The 27,163-nt window shown below is 37.3% G+C and overlaps 2 protein-coding genes across 3 annotated transcripts; one reads left to right on the top strand and one right to left on the bottom strand.

The window, feature by feature from the left end:
* Positions 1-6,013: 6,013 nt before the first annotated feature.
* LOC104608182 (putative E3 ubiquitin-protein ligase RING1a) lies at positions 6,014-18,219 on the top strand. Of its 2 annotated transcripts, XM_010274085.3 has the most exons (10): positions 6,014-6,409; positions 6,542-6,584; positions 8,732-8,790; positions 14,224-14,305; positions 14,472-14,592; positions 14,689-14,730; positions 16,628-17,143; positions 17,250-17,357; positions 17,467-17,700; positions 17,783-18,219. In XM_010274085.3, the coding sequence occupies exons 1-10, from the start codon at positions 6,274-6,276 to the stop codon at positions 17,813-17,815; spliced, it is 1,374 nt and encodes a 457-aa protein (XP_010272387.1). In that variant the 5' UTR covers positions 6,014-6,273; the 3' UTR covers positions 17,816-18,219. The 2 variants fall into 2 exon arrangements, with proteins under 2 accessions (XP_010272387.1, XP_088750389.1); XM_088894263.1 differs by lacking the exons at positions 6,014-6,409; positions 6,542-6,584 and adding an exon at positions 6,632-6,838.
* A 3,706-nt stretch (positions 18,220-21,925) lies between these two features.
* DYL1 (dormancy-associated protein-like 1) lies at positions 21,926-22,900 on the bottom strand. Its single transcript, XM_010274084.3, has 3 exons — positions 22,681-22,900; positions 22,381-22,597; positions 21,926-22,200 (listed from the first exon to the last, which is right to left on the bottom strand). Exons 1-3 carry the CDS (start codon positions 22,784-22,786, stop codon positions 22,164-22,166), a joined length of 360 nt encoding a protein of 119 aa, XP_010272386.1. The 5' UTR covers positions 22,787-22,900; the 3' UTR covers positions 21,926-22,163.
* Between the last annotated feature and the right edge of the window lie 4,263 nt (positions 22,901-27,163).

Here is a 27,163-nt window from a genome sequence, read left to right as displayed (position 1 = left end):
ACAAATATATAGAGTGCAACACCTTGTATTTTGTATTATTTTTGTGTGTGTGTGTGTGTATATATATATATATATATATATATATATATATATATATGTATGTATACACTGTGCTCATTTGTATTTGCACTCTTTCCAAACTGAGGTTATTTCAAATACAAATATGTTTAATTATTGTAAAACCTTATATATGATATTTCTAAACCTTGTATTTACGTCGTAAATATTTGTAGTTGAACACTTCCCAAATCGAGCCTAAAGGTGGGACGCGAATTTGTCTCTTTTTACATTTTCCCCTCTTTTTACATATGTTATATGTATATATAAATATATGGATATATTTATATAAAATGAATACATTCTTATTTGAAGGCTTATAAATTCAGATTGGTGAAAGTTACTTTTAATTCATTTAACAATAAATAGTGTTTAAGTAATTTATAATTTGTTTTATTAATAAAAATGTAATGTTTTAGTCATTCTGCAGTTTAATCTATGTATGATATCATGTGTAGAATTTGTTAGCATTATCTAGTTATTCAGGCCATGACACTTTTATTCAGGGGTGTCAATTGGACTGGATTTGGTCCAATCTGATCCAGTCCATTATAAATGGACCAGGTCCAATCCAATCTAATGAATATTTTGGACCATTATGGATCGGTCCAATTTAGGGCTGTTCATGGATCGGGTTGGGTCGGTTTATTGAGATTTTTCCAACCAACCCGACCTGGTCAGGTTACTTGAAATTGAAATCGAAACCGACCCTATGTTAAGCAAAACCGACCTGGTCGGTTTGAGTCGGGTTGGGTCGGTTTGGGTCAGTTTCGGCTCTAAGTTCAACCATGATAATAAATTGGTAGATTGGGCATCAGAGAAGTAGATAGCAACATCATCCAGCAAGGAAAGCACATAAATTAAGAGAAAACAGGCCAATAACTTTGTGAAGTAGGAGCACCCCCCAATCAAGTTATCAAGAAAATAGAAAGTCAAACTGTATTAGAGAAAGAAAATTGAAATTTGTATATTTCAAGAAACCTTCTAATCTAAGTAAAAAATGACACCTAATTCTAATTGTAATTGGTTGCCTATTTGGTGTAAAAGACCATAGAAACTAGGATCCTTTGATTTTTTTCTTTAAAGTTTTCCAAAAAAATTCCTTATCTAGTTGTCTTACAATACTTGCCATTAATGTCATTCCTAACTAGAAGACTAGAAATTAAGTTAGGTTGTAACTATGATAGAGACAACTTAGTTAAGTAGGAACTAAGTAGGTTGTAACTACTAACTAGGAACTAACTACTAACTACTAAGTCGGTTTGGTTCGGGTCAGTTTTGGTTTTTATGTGTGAAAACCTAAACCACCGACCCGAACCATCGGTTTATGATTTTTTACAACCTGAAACCGACCGATGCTGAAGAAAACCCAGCCGACTCGGGTTGGGTCGGTCCGGGTTGGTCGGGTTGGTCTTCTTATGAACAACCCTAGTCCAATTCAATGTCTGGACCATCCAATCTATTCAAATTTATTTTGATTTAGATTGGTTTCAATCCAAATCTGGTCCATTGACACCTATATTCATAACTTATAGGGTAAATTACAAAGATCCCCCGTGCTATGGGGTCTGTGACAAAGACCCCTCTGTTCTTTGTTTTGCGACAAAGACCCCCCTTGTACTATGACCATGAGACAAAGACCCCCTTTGTTAGCTTCTGTTAAAATTTGTGTTACAATATTTTTTAATCCCCATACTACCCTTGTAAGAAAATACTGTTCATCTTCCCCAACCTAGGATAGAGGAATAGTAGTGGCGGTATTCCTTCACACCTCTCTCTCTCTCTCTCTTTCTCTCTCCCTTTCTCTCTCCCTCTCTCTCCGGATCTCTCTTCTTCCCCTTCCCCTTTCTCTCCTCCCCTTTCCTCAGATTCTCTTTGGCCTTCTTTCTCCACCGCCTGTGCTAAGCTGAGAAAAGTCAGAAAAAGAAGAGAAGAAAAGGATTTGCAACTTAAACCTCTCAACCATTGGCAACTCAGCATTCACGAACTGATCAGCCTCTCTTGGCCAGGTTAGCAACAGCACCCTAGCCGTAATCCCTTCCATCACCGAGTTCCACCCGTAGTGAGTCAGGAACCCGCCCGTGGCTCCATGGTTCAGTATTGGGACTTGTAGGGCCTATCCCCTTATGATCAAACCTCTCCCCGCCACCCAGTCTTCTATCTCTTTAATGATAACCTCGCGATCATCCGCTTCCTGTCTCGACATCGTCATCATAACGGTCCAAATAAATCTGACCCCACTTCGTTCCAACCCGGCTCCTAAGGCCTCAGCTGCCGTTTCGGCAGTAGCACCTGACTACCAAAACAAACGTAAAGCACAAACTTGTTCGGGCAACGATCGAGCTACTTCAGCACATCAACAGGTGACACCGAACTGGGCTCACCTTGTTCATCAGATCTAGCACCAGCATCAACAGCCTCCATCATTGCCTGAGGGCCCACACCACTCTTTGCTTCATCTTCTTCTTCTTCTCGTTGAAGATTCCAAATTCGCTCGATGGCAGGTTCTGCGACCTCCAAATTGAAGAAAATTCAGATATAGAGAGACGATATTACATTTGATGCTTATGCGGTGGACAAAGAAGGTGCTCCTGGCATAGTGGTGTTGCAAGAGTGGTGGGGGGTTGATTATGAGGTCAAGAACCATGGTTTGAAAATTTCCCACATGAATCCTAGTTTTAAAGCACTCATCCCAGATATGTATCGTGAAGAGGTTGGTCTAGATGTTGCTGAAGCACAACATTTAATGGATGGTCTTGATTGGCAAGGTGCTGCTAAGGAAATTTGTGCTTCAATTAGTTGGCTCAAGGCAAATGGTTCACATATGGTAGGTGTGATAGGATTTTGCATGGGCGGTGCTCTCTCAATTGCAAGTTCTATTTTGATTCCTGAGGTTGATGCTGTCGTTGCTTTCTACGGAGTTCCTTTCTAAGGGGAAGGGGAAGAGAGAGAAAATGTGAAGGAATTCAGCCCTGCTGTTCCTGTATAGTGAGGTCAGGGAAGATGAACAGTGTTTTTCTTAAAGGGTAGTATAGGAATTAAAAAATATTGTAACCGTGGATTTCAATGGAAAGTTAACGGAAGGGGATCTTTGTCTCACGGTCATAGTACAAGGGGGTCTTTGTCGCAAAACAAAGTAGAGGGGGGGGGGTCTTTGTCACAGACCCCATAGTATAGAGGTCTTTGTAATTTACCCTATCTTATATTAATGGACCAGATATTGGCTTAATCCAACCCAATTCAATATAAATTTATTATGGATGGATCGGGTCCAATCCAATCTAATAAATATTTTGAACCTAATTGGTCTAATCCAATATGTCTTGTTGGTCTGTCCAATCCGTCCAAATTGATTTTAGATTGGACGGGGTCCAATCCAAAACTGGTCCATTGACACCCTTACTTTTATTGGCCCAATTTAATCGAGATACTATGTGTAGGAATGTTTGTGAAGTCTGGTTAAGTAGTAAACCTGTACTCATGACCCATTGATCCAACCTCCCTATTTGGTTAGGGTTGAGATGGGTTCAAGCTGAAGTACCCAACCGGTAGACATTACAGCACTGAAATGCATATGCTACATGCTTGTTTGAGTACAAGTGTATTATAGGCGGTTAAGCTCGTTTTTGTTATACTCTTTCATTTAACCAAGTTGGATAAGGTCCAGTTTGGGTTTACTTCGGGTCAAATTCAGCTTGAAATCCTTTTCATCTCAAACCTTTTAATTTTTTAATTCTTTAGTAACCTCCTACTTTGAAGCCTAGGGCTAAGGTCCAAGTTTATATTAGCATGTGACAAGTTTCATAGATTTTGGGTAATTTTGTTTTTAATTAAAAGTAAGTAGAAGGGCATGTGTTATGCACATGTATTCTAATGTAAAAATATATAATAATAAAAATGGGTTCGACTATGATATGGAAAAGATATGATATTGGAAAAATAATTGATCAATAAATTAGAATAAAAAACGTGGTAGTAAATCAGGTGTCATTTATGAAAATTCATGGGTGGGCTTTGATTGGTCAAAATTCTTTCCATATCATATCTTTCTCATATCATAGATTTTCCCAATAAAAATTATTAATATGAAAGATAATTTATTATTATAAAACCAAGAAAAAAGTCATATTATGAAAAATTATTATTATCTTTTTAACAATCCTGATTACATGATATTTTTTTTGGCTCCACGGGGTACAAAAAAGAGAAGGGGATAATCCATCTCCGACCCTTCAGTAGTCCACCTTATAAATGGGCTCCACTCATATTTCGCCATGTCATCTAGGAGCGCAATAGCAACAACCTTCAACCGGAAAGGGTAACTAGTGACCAGTCATCACTCATCATACCCCATGATCGACAACAACCTTCAACTCCAATTTGGCCACCTACCTCTCCTCCCCCTTCCTCTCTATCTTCCACCTTTAATGGCAGTTAAGTCCTGATCCCATCTTTAAGATGATGTGGCGAGCAACAATTGGAGGGTCCATAAAATGTGATCATTCATCCTCTAAACCCTTAATCCCTCAACTCTGATATAGACGGAATTTGATCCCAAGTCTCTACTACTACCAGCTGAAAACCTTAGCAAATGGCACCTTGCGGAAGCATAAACCCATCTCAGAACAAGGGCAGTCAGCAGTGCCAATTATCCTAGTGGGCTTCATGTGTCTCCAACCCAACTTCCCTATAATAAAAACATGGGATGACACCATCCTCACATAGTCATAAGATTAGAGAAAAAAAAGGAAATAAAACTACTTCTTAGAGAAAGTACATGTCATCTCTATTTGGTTGGGCAGAAAAACCAAATTTTAGAAACTGATTTCCACGGAAAATGACATTTATTTGGAACGTAGAAAACAAAGTTCTTGTGGGATACCCATTTCCTAACTTACCCATCTTTACTGGGAAAAAGTGAATAAAATAGTTTTCTCCTGCTACCTTGTCTTTAGATCAACCAGCATTTCTGTGAGTGGTCATGCAAACAATAGAGATTGCTTCGTGTGTTCAACCAAACAACAAGAAATCAACACCCTAGAAGCATATTTCTAGAATTTCATTTCCTTGTTTTCACCAACCAACCAGAACAGTCAGAAGAAAGTGAGTGCCAGCCAACAAGAATTTGCCCCATGTCTGGCCCATTCTTCCATTTTGTTGGGTGAATCAATGTCTTTGAATAAATGGGCTTGGATTTGTATTAATCTTCAGGTCCATGGTGTGGTGGGCTGAACACGGGTCTTGAATTCAAGTCTAAAGTCTCGAGTCTCAACCATGCATTTTGTCAACTGTTACTTTGGAAATATTCCAAAAATTTCAAGATATTTCATTTTTTTTTGGTTGAAATCATTTTAACAGCTAGGCCCATTGGGCCTTCTCCAAAGTGACGCGTGAAGAAATCGATATTTACCAAATTGGCTCAAAGACTGTCCAAAGTCCACTTGGTGTAAGAATGGGTTGAACTTGAACATTTCAACAGCACACAATACGAAGCAAACGGCTTAATTAAAAATAAAAAAAACGGAAAAACAAAAGAACGAGACTACATGGTAGCACAATAGCCGTTGCTGTCCCGGTCTAGCTCAAGCAGTCGAGCTCTCACCCAATACCCAAACTCTCCACCGATGCTCAACCAGGAACCTTGCCACGTGTACAATTACGAACCCAAATGTCACGTGCACAGTGCGTGTCATCTACAACCACAATTCCAAATCTACCCTCGTCTTTTTCAAAATTGGAAAAAAAAAGACACCCATCCTAAATTTCCAACCCACGTACAACAAATAGAAAAAGAGAGCAAAAAGACAAGGCCGCCGGTGACTCATCTTTAAACGATTCTAATCTGAAGACGCAAGTTGTATTGAATTACCAAATTGTCCTCAATCGACAAGGCCGTCCAGCGAGCCAAGGGCATGAGAGAAGCAAGAAATTGAGTGCATGTGCTCGTCGCCGTAATAAATTGATATATAATTCCGGCAAGACCGCTCGAGCTCGCTCTCTCGCTCGCGAACTCCCCCCCTCTCTCTCTCTCTCTCCATCTTCTCTCTTTCTCTCTATCTCTCTCTCCCCTCATCTGCTTCTCTTCCTCTCTCTCTCTGCATCCTTTCCTCCTGCGAAAGGGAAGCCATGAACACGAGGTAGAGAGTTGCGAAAGCTCGGAAGAAGGAGAGGAGACTTCGCCTTTCTATTTTCGTGTTCTTTCTACGGGAGGACGCAATGCCTGCCCAAAAGCGTTCTTCGGAGAATCTGGAGGAGGAAACCCAACAGCGGCATCACTATCAACAGCAGAACCACCACCATAACCAGCCACAGAAGGAAGAACCGGTGGACGAAGATGAGGATGGAGGAGAGGGTACGTATTCCATCTCATCTCATGTAAAAACAATCAACTTTCGATTGTTTTTGGTTTCCACGCAGGAATTAAAGCTTGTTTTTCCGGTTGCTATTTTCGTTCATATTGTTTGGTATCTTGTCTATTTCTCAGATTCCGATGGAAGTCCTTCATCTAGTGGCGGGGACAAAGACGAGTACGTTCTCTCATTTCCTTCCCCTTGTATTCTCTTTTGTGTCCATTGTTTTTGTTCTTGTGTTGTATGGGTGGAGGGTGCGTATGGAGATCTCGATGTGCTACTGTTTTGCTTATCGTCTTTGGATTTTCGTACCAACTTTCTTTTTCATAGCTCCTTTGACTTGAGTTTTCCGTATCTCCTCTGTTGCGGGAAGATGTTAGCTTGTGATGAATGTGGGTGGTATCTTCGTCTGGATTTGGATCTTGTCGACGGTGGTTCTCGTTTTGACGTCTTGACTCTGTTTGTTTTGATTGCATGCTTTGATCTATCTATATTTGGTTGTTCGAATGCTTCCAATTCGGAACTTTCTTTTTGTTTTCACAGCCCAGTCTTTAAGGTTTCTTCCCTTTCTTCAACCCTGTAGTTACGATACTGGTTGTCAACCAATTGAGCTACATGCTCGAGCGAACTCATGTCATGGGTAGTTATGCATCAAACTGAGCACGGAGGAGTAGCCCATTTGAAGTACGTTGTCTTCAGTAATTCTGTTAAGGACGGTTGCAGTGATTTATGGCACGAAGAGCTTCATATAAACCCATCGTTGTTCTGGCTGAATTGTTCAGGAAATTGGTGAATGTGTTTGCGCGGATCTTTCATGGACTGAGTTACAGTCTTATGCGACAATTATGGGAATTCCTTACTATTTTCATTTCCCCCTTTTAATTAAAGCACAATATTGCTTTTCATACGGGGAGCTTGTCTTTATACATATATCTGTGGATATATTATTTTTTTCTCTTTTTTATTGAAAGAGAATGTAGAGAAATTCGATAAAAGGGGAATCATCTAACTGCTCAACTTGTTCTTGGCTTTTCAACTTAAATTACTGAAACAAGATTTACTGCTTGGTCACTTCTTGTTTTGTTCAGTGATATACTCACTGTTGTTTTAAATGTATCAATATTTGATGCAATATGAACCGGAATGTGTATCTTTTTTTTCACACTATGCATCTCTAACACAATTATCTGAAACAATGCTTGCTTTAAACCATTGTTCTCTTCAACTGGCTTCAGTACATGGTCTTTTTCTGTGATCAAATGTTTCAGTTGTGTTCTCTTTCGGCTTGTTTGCGTCAGTTGTATGTTTGTCGGTTAATACTACGAGAGGATCATACTGCTCTGAGAACTGTGTGTGCTGCCTTTGGAAATCACTTCATGTTTCCAGATGGTAGTCCAGGTCCATATAACATATCTCTGCATGTGTCATCATTGGTAACCGTAAAGCCATGCACAGGGAAATGGTGTCAAGTGTCTTTTCAAAACATTCTATACATGTTTTTGTCTATGCTGAGTGGTGGTCTTTACCATTTATTTACATTTATAGTTTACATTAGTTTCACTTTTATGTGTAAAGACGTGTGTTATAATAATTGTCTTTCTAGAATGTATAAAAATGAATAAAAGGTAGATTATTTGCTTTATGTATGTTCAAAAGATATGGCTATTTCAAAATCTATTTTTGTAAAATATCGTTCAATTCAACTTCATTACTCTTCATCATGCAAGCCTTCAAGCCTTACCCCAACATTTTTGGGGCCAGATGCATTAAATACTCTCCACCATTTCACTTTGTTAATGTGGTGAATCTAGCAGTCTTTTCTTACTTCCTCATTCTGATCTTTTCTTTTGGCTTTTTCCAGAGTCCTTTAGCACTTGCTTCTTGTTGTCCTTGTTTTATTTTGTTACCCTTGACCAAGTAATTGAATTTAACTTATATTCTCTCACCTATTGATGCTTCATGGAATCATATGCTACTAGTATGTATTCATGCATGATCTGTATTTCTGTATGAATGTATACAAATTTACAATCAATTTAGGGGATTTTGAGATAGGATTTGTATAAGGAAATCTCTTTTCTGATGTAAAGGCATTCCTTAGATGCTTAGCTTGTTGTCTGGTGGGGGCCATTTACATATCTTCTTTCTCTCCACTTCCATTGAGCTTTCTTCTATCAATGAGATTAAAGTTATGGTTAGCACAAGTATAAGAAAAGATTGCTAAAATTTTCGTTGGTTTTCTTCTATTCAATTAAACAACCGATGATCATATTTTATTACGTGTTTATCCTAATTGATGTTTGTGTCTTGCTGCTTGTTTGCAGATATGTTTTAGTGAAATTGTCAGACATACGCAAAGAAGTACAATGTCCGATATGCCTAGGTATGGTTATTTGGGTAGTTTCTTGATAAAATTTGGTGCCAACAAATGCACTGGTAAACATAGAAGTGCTCAATTTATGTTTCACTAAGAATAATGGTAATCACTTTCATTCTATATGATGACATGCTTAGATATTTCACAAATATAAATGGGAAACATTGCATCGTACACATTGGAAGAGGAAGATACACCATAACTTATCAATGTGTACTAACTCTACTTCACTCTTTGAAGATGAGTTTTTTCCCCTTTTTTTGATATGGTTTTTTTGTACATTATTTGGTAGCCTCTGATACCAGTTACCTGTTCATGGTATTGTTCATCTGCTTAAGCACTTCTTCTTTGGTAATTACGGTGTCAACTCTTTTTTTTTTTTACAGTAAGATCATTTGAAACTCACATGGATTTTGACTGTATAACCTACAATTCTACATTAGAACCTCTAAACCAGTTATTTTTTAATAAGTTATGAGCAATGAAAACCCAGTTAGTCTCTGCACCTGTTCTTCGCTTACAGAATTATATTTTGGAATTTGGTCAAGCAATACTTTTATTCATTGCTCTCTTCTACAAGATTAGTTTATTCCTGGTAATGTGTACTTGATTCTTGTGTCTTGGAGAATTTAGGGATCAGCTCCTTTTCATAAAATCCTATCATTGTGCTCTTTTTCAGATCCACAAGATAGAAAATAGTTGCAGGTTTGCTTATTTGGCTTAAACCATTTCTGTTTACCATGATAACTTGATACAACTACGATGACTTGATACCCAATGATAAAAAATTTGATTACTTGATACCTGTATCATATTTATCTGTTGTTGGTCATGACATGTTTTTGCCTTTATGGTACTACACCAGCTACTACATGGACAAGCCTAGGGATATGTATCTGGTATTACACCACCTACTAAGCTACTACATGGACAATAGAGTTTACCACTTGTACACTAGAAGCCTGAAAAGGTATAATCAAGTATTCAAGTGTGACGTTAAGTCAAATAACTGGTGTACAATGGCTCTTTAACCTACATATTATGGAAAAAAATTCAGTATTGTTTCTGAAAAATTTTAAATAACCAAACGCTCTAATGTTATTCATTCTTGCCCAGAATGAGCAAGAATTTAAAAAATGAGGTCTAGAGCAGCAAACCAAACATGGCCTTAGTGAATTCTGGTTGTGGCCAAGTCTTTCTCTCTCTTAATTCTTCCTCTAAGTAACCTCTCTCTTTGCTACCTTTGCACTTGCTTGTACACCTCTATTCTTCATCATTAATCACCTAAGTTCTCTTCCTTCACCTTACAACACTCGCCACCAAATATTAAAGTTGTAAGACCCCCTAATGAAATCAGGGGCATCTCCCCCTATACGTCAGGACTCAGGATACGTGTATGGCTTTTATCCCTATACAGCATAAAAAATTAACCCCTACTTGAGAATAAAAATTTCATGCTTTTTCAATCATTTTAGAAAAGCTTAATCTATCAAAATCAGCTAAAGCAGAAGACCGAGGAATTTTTAGGTGTTTCATCTTTCTGTCACTTGTTGAACCTTTGATTCTCTTCCCATTGAAATTATCCTATTTCTCTCTCAATAACACCCACATATTGCAAATAGTCTTAAATTCATAAGGTGCATCCTTGTTTTCTGAATCACCTAACTGGAATCTAGCCAAGACTATCAATCCAACTAAATCACCTAACTGGAATCTAGCCAAGACTATCAATCCAACTAAATCACCTGGGTACATACATTGCCTTCCAAATAATTTGATAAAGTGCCTCCATATTTGGGTTGAGGAACTACAATGGATTAATATATGTGGAACTGATTCTTAGAATGCTTCATAGGGCATATGAATATTTCTAATATCATGACCCCTTGAAACTAGATCATCAATTGTCAAAGCTTTATACAGATAAGCTATCGTATGAAGATGCAAACCTTTCATGTAATGTGGAGAAAGCAAATCTAGTGCCATGAGGATCTTTATTTTTCCCCTTCTAGCAATGCTGCATAAAATGATTTGACTAGAAACAGGTCATTGGGATAAAGGGCCACTACTCTATATTGGTCCTAGCTATCTGGGTTCTTGTGGGGTGGCCACTTTCAATCTCAAACCCTTATTCTCACGCTTGTCAACCAGAGATTTTACCATACACCAAACGATGGCCCCTAAAACATGTCATTAGAATCTGGACCCCCATATTTCTTCTATCTTCCCAATCAATAGTTTGTTGAAAATCATCTAAAAATGCAATCAGGAAATCAGCCTCCCAGTTGGTGATTGGCAACAAGGCTCCCTTGATAGCCTGAACACCATGAGTTGTGAAAATGTTCCTGTCTAAGTGACCAGACACCCACTTAAGTGATGAGGCTCTAACCTAGGCAAGAAAAATCACAAGGTGAGCTCTTTATTATAATATCATTACCATATCTGAATCTTATTAGAATGCGTGTTGATTCATCCTATCATATATTTATATATAGTAAATATGCTTTGCTTTAAAATTTTACTATTGAAACATGAAAGATCCAAGAGTTCTAAAAAGGGAAAAAGAAAGAAAGATGATAAGGGTAAAAAAGTGTTTCTTCTTTTCTAATACAATTACTCTCTTATACTAAATAGAATAGGGTTTTTGCTCCTTTTTCCATTTTTGTTATTCTCTCTTAAATTTTTTTATTACTGCAAAATTATAGCCCTCTTTAGTCACTATTATTTTTTCAACATGCAATTGTTGCATTAAATATTTTATTTTTTCCTTGTAAAATTCTATCACCCAGGAAATGTCCAAGTACCCATCTAGGCAGCTAGGTGTTCCACTATAAGATTGACCCATACATCTTGATAACTATGCTCCCAACCATTAACCAGGGGCTCCAAATGACATGATTTCCAATGATCTCATAGCACTCCTGCTTAGAAGCATTGTTATTCACTACTATTTCTTATAATGAAGGGAATGATTCCCACAAAACATGGCTATCACACCACTTATCCCCCGAAAAGGTAACATGACTTCCATTGTCAACCTCAAAAGATATGTCTTCTGAGGATCTATGGATTGATTAGTAATTCCATGCCAAACACTTTAGCCATATGGTTCCAAGGAAGTGTTTGATTCCCATCCATGTTCTTGGCTTCATGTTTGCCTGCTATCACTTACAGAAGGCAAACTCCAAGCCTTAGATTGCTGTCTTCTCTTCTCTTCAAATTGTACAGACCAAGGATTACTTCTGTCACAGTTGGATATCTAGAAACATATACTTGATGTCTGATCAGATAAAAGACCCTTATAACATAGCTTTGATACTCTGTAAGCTGTTTTGGAAGAGAAAGTAGAAAGAGAGAGGCTCATGATTGGAAAGGGCTATCGTCAAGTCAACCAGCCCAAGAGAAAAGAGATTCTTTATATTAAAAGATGGGGAAACTATAGTATTACCCTTCTGGTTACAGCACATACAAAGAGTCAAAATAAAGTGATAAAACACATCTGGATATACAGAAATAATGTACAACACTACAAAACTCTAAGTTCTCCAATTTTGTACAGATTCATGCATGCATATATTGGTTTACTTTATCTAATTTATCTATTATGCTCTTAGTAAAAAGGCCATTACTTAGTTTAGGTCCCAGCTATCCAGTGTCTTGGGAAGGGTGGACTAGATGCAGACTTGATCTCTAGCATTAGCACGAATTGACAGCTATTTGACTTGAACCTGTGTTTTAACACTTGTCAACCTGAGACTTCTACTGTCACACCAAGCAACAACCCTTGATTGTGCACTTTCTTAATGACTTATTTAAAAATGGAAATAAATTGGGGTAAAAGGGGATAATCTAATATCTGGGGTTTATGAAGTTGAGAAATAGAATGGCTATTTTCTCAGGCTCCATTGGCAGCTTTGGTAACTCCATAAGAGCACAACTGTTAGCAATTCAACAAGGGCTGAGGCTGGCCCATAGTCTAAATTACTGGAATTTACTAGTGGACGGAGATGCTTATGTTTTTATTGGCCGGATGGAAAAGTATTGGGATCCTGGCAGTTTAGGAATGAGTTCTGAGAAATAAAGAAATTGGAGAGAAAGTTGGGAATTACTTACATGTGGACTCCATGATAAACTGTTTAGCTGATGCTCTTGTGAGACAAGGAGTGGGTAGGGAAAATATTTTGGGGGGTGATCCCTCAAGGAAGGGATTTGTAATGTAGAAAGAAAGAAAAAGGGGGGGGGGGGCTGGGTTTGGTCAAATACTGTGGAAGATCTAGCTTATCTCTTTGTACATCATTCATTACATTATATTTAATAAAATTTGCTTTGTTACTGATTGAAAAAAATTTTAAAGGTTCTAGTCGGCATTTGACAATAATGTATGTAGTTTCTCTATTGTTTGGTTGTTTCTTCATCTGAAGGAATTCTGGATTGATGGATTTCTTTTTAGAGGGAGGGGATGGTTCTTGATTATGTAAGATGCTGATACTACCATGTTAAATGCTACATATTAAGAGAACTTTATAGAAGCAAGTTCATAATTATTAAAAATGTCATTGTGTTTAACAAGCTATTGGAGAGGGTATATAACTTAAAAAACTGAAGGTATAGGCATTAGTATATTGGACAAATTACTCGTATCCATGGCCTGGATACTGAGAAGTCAAGGGTCACTCTCATATTGCCTATATCAGTGTTTATATGTGGTTAGTCTTAGTAATAACTAGACACAACTCTTCTAAAACCCTTGCTTAAACTTGACTCAATACTCTGAACTAGAACTTACATGGAACAAAACCCTTTATGGACTTTGTCCATCTGTATATATGAAAACAAATGTAAAATCAAAATAAGTCAAACGATGGACAAAACGTAGGCTCATCAGGCAAGTGCCACACCTCTGAAGTCTTCAGTTAAATGATAAGAGTTTGAACTTGTTTTTAACCAACTCGCAGGATTTATAAAACCAACTCAAAGAATCCCTCTTGGATTTGGCTGATGTTCCAATTTGAATGAAGCTTTAGTTGCTGAAAGTTGAATAGCTAATCCTTTCCTATGTTTGATCTTAATCAAATGCTTGAAAAGCAATCTAGAACTCAGTGAGCAACTCTTTTGCTGTTTTTTTTTTCAAAATTTCAATGTAGAACTCAGGTGCTAGACCTTATTATTTACTGATCTCCTCAATATTAGTAGAATGAATTGCTAGTATTTTGAGATCTTTTGTATCCATCCCTAGGAATTTGAATCAAGGTCAGGAGCAATCTTGATGATCTGACAATTCTATAAGCTGGTTTGCTAGTTGGTTTCTATTGTGGGAGTGGGACTGTAGGGAACTGTAACTACCAGATGATTTTCCTTGAGTTGTTTTCCTATTTTCCCTCTTAATGACAATATTCTGGAAGAAGAAAAATCTAATGATTATTCTATTTGTTTGGTCAGGAATAATTCGGAAGACAAGAACCGTAATGGAATGCCTGCATCGGTTTTGCAGAGAATGCATTGATAAATCAATGCGACTGGGGTATACCATGAAACTACCAAGTTCTGTCTTTATTCAATACAATGGCATGCTGGAATTAAAGTTTCCATTTTCCTTATATGTCTTTATTTGGATTGCATCTTAAAAAGAACTAGTTGTTGACATGGATCTTAGTCTTATGTGGATTGCCACCTGGTCTTTGCTGCAGGAACAATGAGTGTCCTGCTTGCCGCACGCATTGTGCTAGTCGTCGTTCTCTGAGGGATGACCCAAATTATGATGCTCTAATTGCAGCTTTATATCCAGATATTGATAAGTATGAAGAGGAGGTAAAAATTGACTGCAGTATTTATTCTCTGTTGTATTTCTCATTGTATGCCATTCATCTCATGAGAATCCATTCTTTGCTGAACATCTGGTTTCAGGAACTGGCTTTTCACGAAGAGGAGAAGAATCGCAATAAGCAGGTGAGATGGTTACAAAGCAGCTTTACATGTTTGCGCACGCTTAACTATTATTACATATGTATGTATACATGTATGTCTTTATGTGCATCTCCATTGTGAATGAAGAGCACTGTTTCTTGAAATATGAATTCTGTATTTCTTAACTTCCCAAATTGTGCAAGACAATGTCCAAAAAAAGCTGTACAGACCATCTTACCATCTGATAAGTCAATGCGTTTGATGCAAAAGATGCCATTCTTGGATTGGTGGGTAAATTAATTGGACATCAGGATGAGTGAACCAAAGAATATTATTGCAAATCTGATATTAAAAATTCTATTTCTAGTAGTAATAGTTTTACCTTTATAGTGATGAAATTTAGCTTCTCTTAGGATCTTCTACAATCATGGAATATGTACATGCATAGTTGGGCCATCCCTCATAGTAAATCAACAACATGCTAAAAATAGTACGTTTGCAACTTGTTTTTCTTTTTGTAAGATTGATGTTTTATTTATTTTTGATGGATGGACTGATGGTTAATTGAAGGATCAATCTCCCCTCCAGAAATGCACCCTGAGAATAAGAGATGACATTATTCATTACTTTCTTCATCCACAGAGCCAACACCTTTGACAGAATCTTTTAAGCACTGCCAATTAAGCTTATTGTCCAGTAGTCTTTTATGTTCATTGCCCCTCCTTTTTGAGATACGAGGGGTATAAATGTTGAGTTCAAGCTTCTTTCTAAGGATGCATTTTCATGGAACTCCATTAATACCTTCATTAAGTCCTCCTTTAGGAAATGCCAACATCTCTTAAAGAACAACATAGTGAATCTGTCAGGACTTGGTGCTTTGTCTCCACAATACCATCTATAGCCCAATTTGCTTCTTAGGAAATGTTGTTTTGAGTCCCATTGCTTGCTGATCATAGATACAACCAAAATTCAGCCCATCCAGATGTGTTGTCACCTTCCGTTTTTCTTTGTACAGATCTATATAGTAGTTGGAAATCTCCACCCTCAACCTATCCTCCACCATTCTTTCATTTATCTCTAACCTTTTAATGGTGTTCTCCCTTATTCTAGCATCTGCAAATTTATGAAAGGGCAGCCCTGTGCACGAGGCTCCTGCCAACGTGGGATCTGGGGAGGGATAGATGTATGCAGCCATACCCCTGTAGATACACAGAGAGGCTGTTTCCAAGATTTATGAAAGAATATTGTTTTATTATCACCTTCTTTCATCCATTGTACCCGAGCCCTTTGTCTCCACTTGATTTCCTCTTGATCTCCCAATTTATTATACTTCCATATGTTCTCCCTGTGAACATCTATCTCTTCCCTCAATAATTGACCTCTTTAATTTGCTTGATCCATCTCCTTTATTGTTCCCAGATCCAGACATTCAGTCATTCTATTCTCGATGTTTCTGAAGTTCTCTTTCTTCCATCTCTTAATTTCCTGCTTTAGTGCTTATCTTTGTTAAATTTGCTTATTATTGCTTATCTTTGTTGTATTGAGGTTATGTTGTGAAAAGCCTTCATGTACCTATAGCCTATAGGCCTGCTGCCATTTGTTGTGCGCGGCATGATGTTTTTTTTTTTTTTTTTTTTTCTCTTCAATGATATGCATATATCATTACATTATATCAATCCCTCAATTGAAAAGTTCCTATACAACGATTTTTATTTTTGACCTTGGAAAATGACAATTTCAGTTCTCTGCCTAAGAACATACATGACCTTAAATTGGAAAACCTTTTCTCATGCACATATGCACATCCTCAGGCACAAAATGCATGTATGCTTACGTATTTGTTATATTCCCTATCATAATAGAGAAGATGCTCATTATTTTTGGAGGGATACCTTTGAGCACAGAAACGAGTAAACTATATTCTGCGTTTCTTGGACAGATCCAAGCATCTATTGCCCAAACTTTTCGAAGGCAATCAGAAGCACTTGGCAGGAGACGCACCACAGCTAAAGCCACTGCAGTTGCATTTGCAAGGAGATCTCAGGGGAACTATAGAAATTTAAGAGGGAGAAGAAGCTCCCGTGGCCCTGAAATTCAAGGATCTGATGATGATGATGATGCAAATGGTGATGGAGGAAAAGATTCATCTTCTTCTGATGAGCGGTTAAAGCCAAAAAGGTGCAGGAGATGGGGAGGACCTCGGTTCTCTCAGCCTTCTTCAGCAGCTGCCAATGCAGATGGAGTTGATGAAAATGATGATTTAGAAGTGAGCAGAGAAAGCACAGGTGCATCTCCTGGCCGTGTTGGGAATCCTGAAGTGCTAGCTTGGGGTAAGGGTGGTGTACGAAGCCACACGAGATATGGCAGTATAAGTGGTAGCAATGGTAAGAATGCCAGAAGCCGCCTATCTAGATTGGTAGATTACCTGCGAAATTTGGATGAAAATGGAGATGAGGTAGGTATAAGAGGAAACTGTTTGGTTATATGCCTTTTGGGTTCTCACCTTACACTTCACACTGGCATGATTACTCACAAATCACAATTGTGGTTTCTTTATTCAGTTGGATGTACATCTCATGCTTTTTCCTTTAGACAAACAAAGTACACCAATTTTGCAGCGTCCTTACCTTTGCTGCAGGCCAACACTGTCAGTTAGACACCTATGCCAAGTAAATACCTCCACCATCTTCATTGTAATTTCATTTTGTTTTCTAAATTTACTGAGATTTTATCCTACTTAACTCAACAATGGTGCTGGTAATGCATGTCTGTACACAGTATGTTGCTCTCCAGACTCCAATGCATGCAGAGGAAGTTGAAATACTGGTGGTAAAAGAACCCTGCTATAAAACTGCCGATGAATGTGGGTCCATGCTCGAACCTTCGACTTCGAAGGATCATTCAATTCCCAAGTTCCTGGTTGATCCTTGCAAAGATGAACTGCAAATATTGGAAGAACAGGAAACTCTGGCAGGGATTCAGGCTAACTGTACCACTAGTCAGGGCCATCTGGTGAGTTCTTGTAGGGTTAGCTATCCAAATGCTGTAGCATATTTTACACTTATCAATCCCTTCCGCTTTGCTATATTGTCAGGTTCTGGTGTATCGGCAGAAGGTGTCAAGTTAGATAGGTTTCATGCTGAGCTTTCCATCTTTTTGCATGGAGTTGAGGCCATCACATTCTGTGTTTTGGAAGGTAGGTGTATATAAATACTCATACCCAGAGATCTGGAGCAATCTGGTTCTCAACGAGGATTGTTCTCATACTTGAAAATTGTTTTGTGGAGTTATTGAGAGTGAAGAGCGGTTTGAGTGGGTCTGGAAGAATACAAAGAGTAACAGTTTAGCTAGCGGAAAGGCATTTCCTCCATTTCCATGTTATACTCTTGGCTTCCTCTCTGTTAATGATTCCTCTAGTGCTTTTTAAGTTAACTTTTGTACCCATCTTTGTTTTCTCTTCCGTGGCCACTTTTAGTAACAGTAGAAATATTGGTAAAGATGAATACGTTCTGATTGTTTGTTTGGCAAGGAGATTTCCTGCTTGAATGTTGAAACCTTGGACATCAATTGATGCTGGGATATATCCACGACTAACCTTCTCATCGGTTGCAACTAAGATCAATCCAAATTCCAAAATCCCAATGCACCAAGTTCAAAGTATCGACCCATATCGGCAGATACGTATCATGCCGGTGGCTTCCCGATACACCTCTACAGGGGTTGTATCGGGTCAGCCACTAGTTCAGAGGGTAGTCGGGCCTTAAACCGGCTCCTCTGAACTGATTTTGAAATAAAAAAAGTAAAACATAAAAAAAGCACTGACACAGGCCGATATACCGGCCCGTGTTGATGTTTAGAACCTTGGCACCAAGAGCTCAAGAATAGTTTTTGGTTGGCTGGTCTTAGTGGGAGCCTCTTTTGAGGTTCACTATTGTTTGACAACTCTGATACTTCCTGGTAGGGGTGGCAATGCGCCGAGCTTTTTACGAGTTGTTTGAGCTCGAGCCCAATTCAGTGGCTCAATTAATAAACAAGTCGAGCTTGAGCCTAGTAGAGCTCGACTCGTGAGGCTCTCGAGCTGGCTCGAATATATATAATATTATATATAATAAAATTATAGAAAATAATATATATATATATATATATATAATAAAAGTATTATAATTATTATTGATTATAATTCTTAATATTTAAAATATTTATAGAATATATGATAAATATTTTTATAAAATATAAAACGAGCCGAGCTGAGCCCGAGCTTATAAACTTTTGACTCAAGCCGAGCTCGAGATCAAGGTTCTGGCTCGAACCGAGCTCGAGCTTGAGCTTGAGCCTGGTACTATTCGGCTCGGCTTGGCTTGAATCCACCCCTACTAGGGTTGTTCATGGGTTGGGTTGGATCGGTTTAGTAGTATTTTTTCAATCGACCCGACCTGGTCGGGTTACTTATAGACCAAACCGAAACCAACCCTCTATTAAGTAAAACCGACCTGGTCGGTTTGGGTTTTAATCAACTCCAAGCTTGCACAATGCACATGAAGTCAAAGTGCTAATATTATATATAATATTTCAGAATATATTTTATGGAAATATATATTTAAAACCAAAACATATATACAAATATATCGAAATATATATTTTCTAATTTCTGGAAATATATATTTCAGAATATCTGATATATTTCAGAATATACATTTTTTCAGATATATATTTATTATTTAAAACTAAAACATCTATATTTAACAGATATTTTTTCAGAATATATATTTTTTCACATAATTTGGTTTGGTTCGATTCGGTTTGATTTTGGTTCAAATACGAGAAAACCGAAACTGAACCGAATTATCGGTTTGTTCATCTTTGCAACCTGAAACCGACCAGTAGTGAAGAAAAACCGGCCAACTTGGGTTGGGTTGGGTTGGGCCGGGTTGATCAGTTTAGTAGATTTGGATTTATTTGTGAACAGCCCTAACCCCTACTTCCTGGTTCTTATCGTTTTGGACTGAAACTCCACTTTGTACTCCTCCCAAAGGACCCAAACTAAGCCTTAACAGTTTTTCTGGAGTGCGATTGGACTTTAAATTTTTGCTTAGATTGAGCCTCCCATTAACCGGGTAGGGACTTTGGGGTGCAAGTCGGTCGGTCGGGCTGGGTCAGGTTTGAGTTCAACCCAGGCCAAACCCCAAGAATTGGCCCTGAGGCCCGATTAGTCAATCGGGTCGGGCTTAGTTTGGGGTATGGTTGGGCTGGATTTGTGCTAACTACAGGTAAAGGCCCGAGTTCAGCCTGAAAAATGAAAGTTTGAACTTTAGGGCCCAGGCCGAGGAATAAAAATACAAGCCCAGGCAACCTTGGGCTTCGCATAAAGAAACTGGCAGAGGGACCTTAGGAAAGTCAGAAATTTCTGAAGGGCTCATCACTCTAAACCTTCCGGCTTCCACACACTATATGAAGCAAACAAGAGAAAAGTGACTTGAGTTATAACCCGTCGGGACGATCAAGAACATAGAAAGAGAAGACCTCTTCCATCAAGCAACCCAACAAATTTTAACGTATCTCAATTCTCAATACCTCCCCCAATCCCCAACACGTTGTATGTTCTTGTAGTGTTTGTAATTCAAACTCATCATTACTATGTAGTGTTTGTATATTAATTTCTTGTTCATTCATCTTTTGATCTTCAAACCTGTGAAGATGTGAATGAAGGAAACCTGGTAATTCCTCATTCCGGTAGAAGTAGAACTAAGGGTGTCAATGGACCAGTTTTAGATTGGACCCCGTCCAGTCCAAAATTAATTTATTCAGATTGGATGGACCAACAAGACATATTGGATTGAACCAATCCGGTACAAAATATTTGTTAGATTAGATTGGACCTGGTCTGTCCGTAAGAAATTTATATTGTGTCAATGAACCGGGTTTGGATTAAAATCAATCAAAATCAAAATGAATTTGAATAGATTAAACGGTCCAGTGGACTGATCCAAATTGGTCCAAAACATTCATTGGATTGGATTTGGACTGATCCAAATTGGTCCAAAACATTCATTCATTGGATTGGACCTGGTCCATTTATAATGGACTCACATAGGACTAGATCGGATTGGACCAAATCCAGTCCAATTGACACCCCTAGGTAGAACCTCATTGGGAAATGATTTTATTTCAAGCTTTGTTTTGGATTGATTTTTTTAATTTTATTTTTTAATTAAAATTTTTATTTTCCTAATGTTCCAGGGGACTTTCTGAATGTATTATATTTGGTTTAATATCAATTTAAAGTCTTGTTGCCTATGATTGCCTTCCGTTTTTACCCTCGTGGTTCGTGGGCCTCATTTATCATTTGCACTGGTGCAAATTATGCGAGTGCAGTGCAAATGAATTGACAATTTAGTTATGCTTGCTTGCAATGCTTTGGTTTTTTTTTTGGCATTTGCAATGCAAATCAAGTAAAATAAGCCCTGAAGCAAAATGAAACTCAGAGCATGAGCGAATCAGAATTTGCACTTCCATACAAAATAAACGATCATACTATGTGCAATGCAATGGAGTCGCTCTTAGGGGATGTTTTGTACAGTTGTGTTGTATTGCCATGGGATTAATTAATACAAATTTGTGACAAATATGAATGTCATTTCAACTAAAAAAATGTGTGATAAACATCAAATTTGACGTTTTAGGTGATCTAACTCAACATTTTTAAAACATTAAGAGTACAAAGTCTCACACAAATTTGTATTAATCAACCAAAAACGCAAATATCAAAGCAATGCCGCTATTTCAATCACATCCATATGTTTTCATCCATCAATGGAGGCCCATAAGCCCATTTAAATTTTGAATGATGACTCAAACAGCTCCAATAAATCAGATTATACTAATCTTGTTATCAAATATTAATCACACCCCCCTTTTTTTGTTTATAATAAAGAAACCGGTTCACATGCATTAAGTGGGGCCCATTCGAGCCCATGGGTTCCTTTTCGGTTTGGAAGGTTAGCTCAAACCAAAGCCCCGAACCCGAATCACTTCTGTTTTGTGACAGGGTCCGAGTTGATGGTGCTCATGTTGTATATCCATCCACCCATCCATCTGTACAACAGGAATAATACGAGGACCATCATGGGCCTTAGATGGGCCAAGGCCTTGGACTCAAGTCTTCACCATATGATTAGACGAGAAAGAAAAGTCGGTGGATCAGGCGGCAAGCTCCGACTGATCTAAAGAAACAAAGTCATGGGAATAAAAGTAGACATTTCTCTTTCATTTAGTATTAAGTATTCTACTACAGAGTACAGAGTCCTCTTAACATACATAATCATCGCTTAGTTAGAGATAAGATCCAGTGCTTAATTAACATAAAACCAGGAGTAGGACTAGTTCAGGCTGGCGTCCAAAATATTTACATGCACGGTGCACGGGTGCATCCTCTTGTTCTTGGATTGGAGGTGGCCCCCAGGCCCACCCATGACCCATCAACGATGCTTGCTTCGGGTATCACCGCTGTAGAGCCTACACAATAAGTGACAAAGCAACAACAACCCATATTATCGAAGTAAGACAGACGACCCAAGCCGTTGAAATATGAAATCCTGCTAAGCTTACCAGATCCAACGGCTAGGAAGAAGGATCTAGATCTACTACTACTACTGGGAGTTGCACGCATGCATGGTAACAGACGTACGTACGTACCAGTCATAAACGGTGGGGGAGTTGGGCTGGGGCTTGTCGAACATCTCAGTGCCGAGGCTTTTGGTGGCCAGGTTGCTCCCGGGGTTGAACACACTCCTCCACACGTTGTCCTTCCGAGATGTCGACGGTGTGCTCGGAGTCACAGGGGTGCTCGGCGTTGCTGGGCTTGCCGGCATCGACAGTGATCTCTGGTACTTGCTTCCTTCTCCTTCCGCATCTACCAAACACACCACCAAACTCTTCACCCTTAAGAGTTCAGACGACAACAACAACAACAAAGAAGAGGAAGAAGAAGAGTACCTTTGAGGTTCAAGGGCCTAGTAGTGAGCTTCCTGAGCTTGCCAAGGCCATTGTCAGGTTGAGGCCCGGCGACCACATCATCCCAGAGCTTCTCTAGCAGAACCATGGCGATCCTTCTTCTTCTTCTATCTCTGAGCGCTTCTCTGATGATCTCTCCGCTTTGCCTCACTAAGGTTATATATATAGGAGTGGAGAGGGATGTGTGTGTGGGGGGGGCGGGGTTCAAAAGAGCTAAATTTAAGTTTCTCCTAAAGAATCTGTCTGAGGTTTTACCGTTTCTTTATTCCCACTCCAACAAACTGAAAATAGGAAAATGGGTGAAGAGGTGGAGGATAAGGATGAAGACTCGTCCTCCCCTAATAATATCTACTGGTTCAGATGGGTAGAAGATTAAGGGTCGCTTCCCAAGAGTCACTCTCCAATGTCCACGTCCTCCTTCCTTTTTCCACTCTTTTGGGGCCCACACTCGTGACTGAATGGACACGTGAGCCTTACCCTTCTAGGAGTTAATTGGGTTCTGTAATCCTAGAGAAAATGCAAAGAATTAATTACAGTGCCGACTGACTGTAGATATATATATGTACACCATGTGAACGAACTTACTTGTCCTTCTCAAGGGAGAAAAAGACAAGGCAATGGCATCTGAAAGTTCTGGATAGGGCGAAGGAATATGGGATCTACCCACTCACCAAGGTTAAAAAGAAAAAGGAAACCTCTTTTGTTCTTTACTTTTCCTTTTTAAACTTTGATTTAGAAAATTGGATTTAATGGGAAATGATCAGATGGTTAAAGAGGGGAATAGACATCTGGCGATGTAGAGGGAATCACCAATTTGATGTAGAGTCTATGAATTTGATTAGATCTATCTCCACTGGGTTTGGAGAACAAAGGTAGCCTTTTGGCATTTCCTATCTCCTTTTTCTGGTTGTGGTTAGACCTGGCAAAAAGTTGATTTAACCTGTGAACCCGATTCAATCCAATCTGAAAGAATAGGGTCAAGGTCTCATATTTAGCTATCCGAATGTGAAAACGGTCTAATTAGGATTATTAATGTATTGTTAGAAGTTTTTACTCTTTAATTTTTTATTTAGTCTTTACTTTTTATTGTTTATCTTTTAAATTGTTAAATGTTCAAGTTTTTTTATTTTATAATTAAAATTTTAAGGTTAATTCTTTTAGTTTTGACATTTTTCATATAATTTTTCTTTATTTTTTTAAAATTTAATTATTTTTTGGGATGACCCGAATTAACCCATAAGTCAACTCTAACCCGAACAGTTAGGGTTAAAATCTAGCATTTGACAACCCAACTCAAAATTCAACCCGAGGCACCTTGTCCCAACCCGAAGTAACTTGACACACCCAACCCAATTGTCAGGTCTAGTGTGGTGTTTGTGTTTGGATGGAAGTTGCAGCACTTTCTAACACAGGGATGGACTAACACCCATATAATCATATCTCACCAATTGTTTTGGTCTTTTCTCCCCTCTTGCAGCGAGTTTTAGAGGACATGGTATGGAAATTTCAAAGACAATTCCACTTGATGGGAGACCTTATGGATTAGCTGCATCTATACTGGTTTTTGTCTATTTTGGCCCATAAATGGATTGTATGTCTCACTTTTTTTTAAACATTAATAGATAATGTTTTTATTCAATTAGAAAAATAAATAAAAGAACTTTAAAATCCTAAAAAGTCTAACTTTGGAGGTTTAAAATCCACTAATTTCCAAATACCACTCCAACCAACTCAGAGTGGGCACGAATTGAGTTTTTGATAAATTATTTGAGCTTGACTTGTAAAAAGTTTGATTAATTTGAATTGATTTAAACCGTGTTTCAAGTCGAGTTTTTTTTTTAAGCATAATTAGTATGTAGATTTATTTACTAATTAAGTAGAGTTTAAGTTTAATAACACTCAACTTGTGAAGCTCATAAATCTAGTCAAGTTTATATTATATATAATATTTATATTTTTTCATATATTTTAATTTTTTTAAAGCTTGGCTCACTATTAAACTTGAACTGAATTTTTTTTTTTTTTTTTTTATCAAGCTGAATTCGAATAGCCAATTATTCAGTCTGGCATGTGCTTGAATCCATCTCTATCCAAATAGGGAATTTGGAAAGTTGCGTTATTTTTTCTTCGGGGTTAACTACAGGAAAATGGGGCTATAGCTACGACACTTTAGCTACGGTAAAAAAAACCATAGTTAAAACATGGGATATAACCACGGACAATCTGATGTCCATGGCAAAAAGTTGAGTTTTAGCTACAAACAATTTATGCGTGGTTAAAAGTTATTTTGCCCGTGGCTAAAAGATATTTATAACTACGGTTATAATGTATCCGTGGCTATAAGTTACAAAAGTAAAAGTTATTTTGGTTAGGGACAATTTGTCCGTGGTTAAAAGTTGAGTTTTAGCTACGAACAATCTGTCCGTGGTTAAAAGTTATTCTGTCTGTGGCTAAAAATATTTATAGCCACGGTTATAATGTATCTGTGGCAATAAGTTACAAAAGCAGAAGTTGAGCTTTAGCTACGGAAAAATTGTCCGTGGTTAAAAGTTACTCTGTCCGTGGCTAAAAGATATTTATAGCCACGGTTATAATGCATCTGTTACAAAATCAGAAGTTGAGCTTTAGCTAGGACAATTTGTTCGTGGTTAAAAGTTATTCTATCCGTGGCTAAAGAGCTATTTATCACTATAGCTACGGATAATCATAATTCATTTAGAATATTTATTATTAATTAATTACTTTTTTATAGTAAATTAATAATTAAGAATTTATTAAAGTAAATGAATATAATTAATAGTTAACAAATTATTAGCTCATTACTATTGCATAACAATAATAATTAATGATTTTATTTTAATAATAATTAAACTAGAAAATAAATTGCTAATAATTTCATAAGTACATTAATAAAAATAAAGTAATTTCTAAAATAGAAATAAATAAGTATTAATTATTATTTGATTAATTAAAACTAATCATAAAAAAATAATTTAATTAATTAAGTAAATTAATAATTAATAGAAAATAATAAAATAAATATGAAAACCACTAATAGTAAATTAATTAATTACCAATGAATGAAAATAATATTGATAGTTAAACTAAATTATTTAATTTCATAAATAAATTATTAATAAAGTAATAATTATACAATATAGATAAATATTTATTAATTATTATTTTATTAATTAAATAATAACTAATAATTTGTTTAATAAATTATTTCAACCACTTTACCAATTTTTTGCCTCAAAGTGTAATTTTTTAAATTTTTTTACTTGTGATTGATGAGAAACTAAAATAAAATATAAATAAATAAATCTATATATATATATACTCTACATATTTCAAAACAACATTGTTTATTCTATATATAATAAAACATATAACTCTAACCAATGTTTAAACCATGACCTAACCCTTAACAAATTCGACAATACACCTAACTTTATTTACTCAAAAAAAAAAAGCCAAAACCATCCACCAAACTGGTCTAACCCAAGAACTAATGATTCGGTCTTGGGTAACTTTTTTGCTACCTATGTGTTTTTAAGTACTGAAGGCAACTTATGCTATTTTTGCCATAAACAAGGGTAATCATTTTAGTGAGTTGAAAAATTTCGCTCTTGGACCTAGATTTTGTGTTTAAGCCCTGGCTGAGGCTCGGGCCCTCATTAGAGCCCCAAATTTTAGGGTTGGGCATAGGCCTAATACTTTAAACCCGCCTTGGGCTTAACTTGACCCATATATATTTAACTATATGTATGTTATAGATAATATATATGTTATTTTATATTAGATAGAAATAGGACATTTAATGAGTCAGATTCGACTCGACAAACCCAATGTTCATGAACTAATTAGGTTGGTTATGGTTATCGGAATCGAAACTGATGAGTTGACTCATCTGGTTCCAGATATAGTCCCAATTATTATCGGAACCCAATGTTCTAAGAAACAATTCCCAAGAATTAGTTTCCACTTAAGTTAATAAATACCTGTATCACCTGCTTGCAACTGCATTGGCTGAATACAAGGTGTAACCCCTTCTAAAACATACATCCTACTGTTATTATTTGACCAGAAACTGAATTGGAATACCCACTTCTTGCCTTTTGCATCCTGGACTTTTAAAGGCAACCCTTTAGGTTGAGAAATTGCAAGGAAGTAAGCTTGTTTCATAGGAAGTGTATATACCACATTGATGGAGGCCCATCACAAGGCCCATCTCACCCCTAGGGGCGGCAGCTCCTAGGATAAGGTTAAGATAAGAAGAACTTCCAAGATTATCAAGATAAAGCAAGACTCTTCCAAGATTATCAAGATAAAGCAAGACTCTTCCAATATTATCAAGAAATCAAGATCAGAATTCCAACAAGACTCCAAGAAGCATCAAGATTAGCAAGATAATCCAAGATTCATGCATCAAGGGAGATCGAACGGTGAAAATCAAACCAAGAAG

The sequence above is a fragment of the Nelumbo nucifera genome, chromosome 1 (assembly GCF_055504915.1).
Source record: "Nelumbo nucifera cultivar China Antique chromosome 1, China Antique-T2T, whole genome shotgun sequence".
NCBI lineage: Eukaryota > Viridiplantae > Streptophyta > Magnoliopsida > Proteales > Nelumbonaceae > Nelumbo > Nelumbo nucifera.
This window is presented reverse-complemented; position numbering and strand designations above follow the sequence as displayed.

Bases quoted from the DNA above. Each gene is read 5' to 3' on its own strand.
- LOC104608182 (XM_010274085.3), top strand. From the start codon at position 6,274: ATGCCTGCCCAAAAGCGTTCTTCGGAGAATCTGGAGGAGGAAACCCAA. The intron at 6,410-6,541 runs GTACGTATTCCA...TCTATTTCTCAG, and splicing joins AGATGAGGATGGAGGAGAGG to ATTCCGATGGAAGTCCTTCA. The intron at 14,593-14,688 runs GTAAAAATTGAC...ATCTGGTTTCAG, and splicing joins TTGATAAGTATGAAGAGGAG to GAACTGGCTTTTCACGAAGA.
- DYL1 (XM_010274084.3), bottom strand. From the start codon at position 22,786: ATGGTTCTGCTAGAGAAGCTCTGGGATGATGTGGTCGCCGGGCCTCAA. The intron at 22,598-22,680 runs GTACTCTTCTTC...TGTGTTTGGTAG, and splicing joins TAGGCCCTTGAACCTCAAAG to ATGCGGAAGGAGAAGGAAGC. The intron at 22,201-22,380 runs GTACGTACGTAC...CTTATTGTGTAG, and splicing joins TCCCCCACCGTTTATGACTG to GCTCTACAGCGGTGATACCC.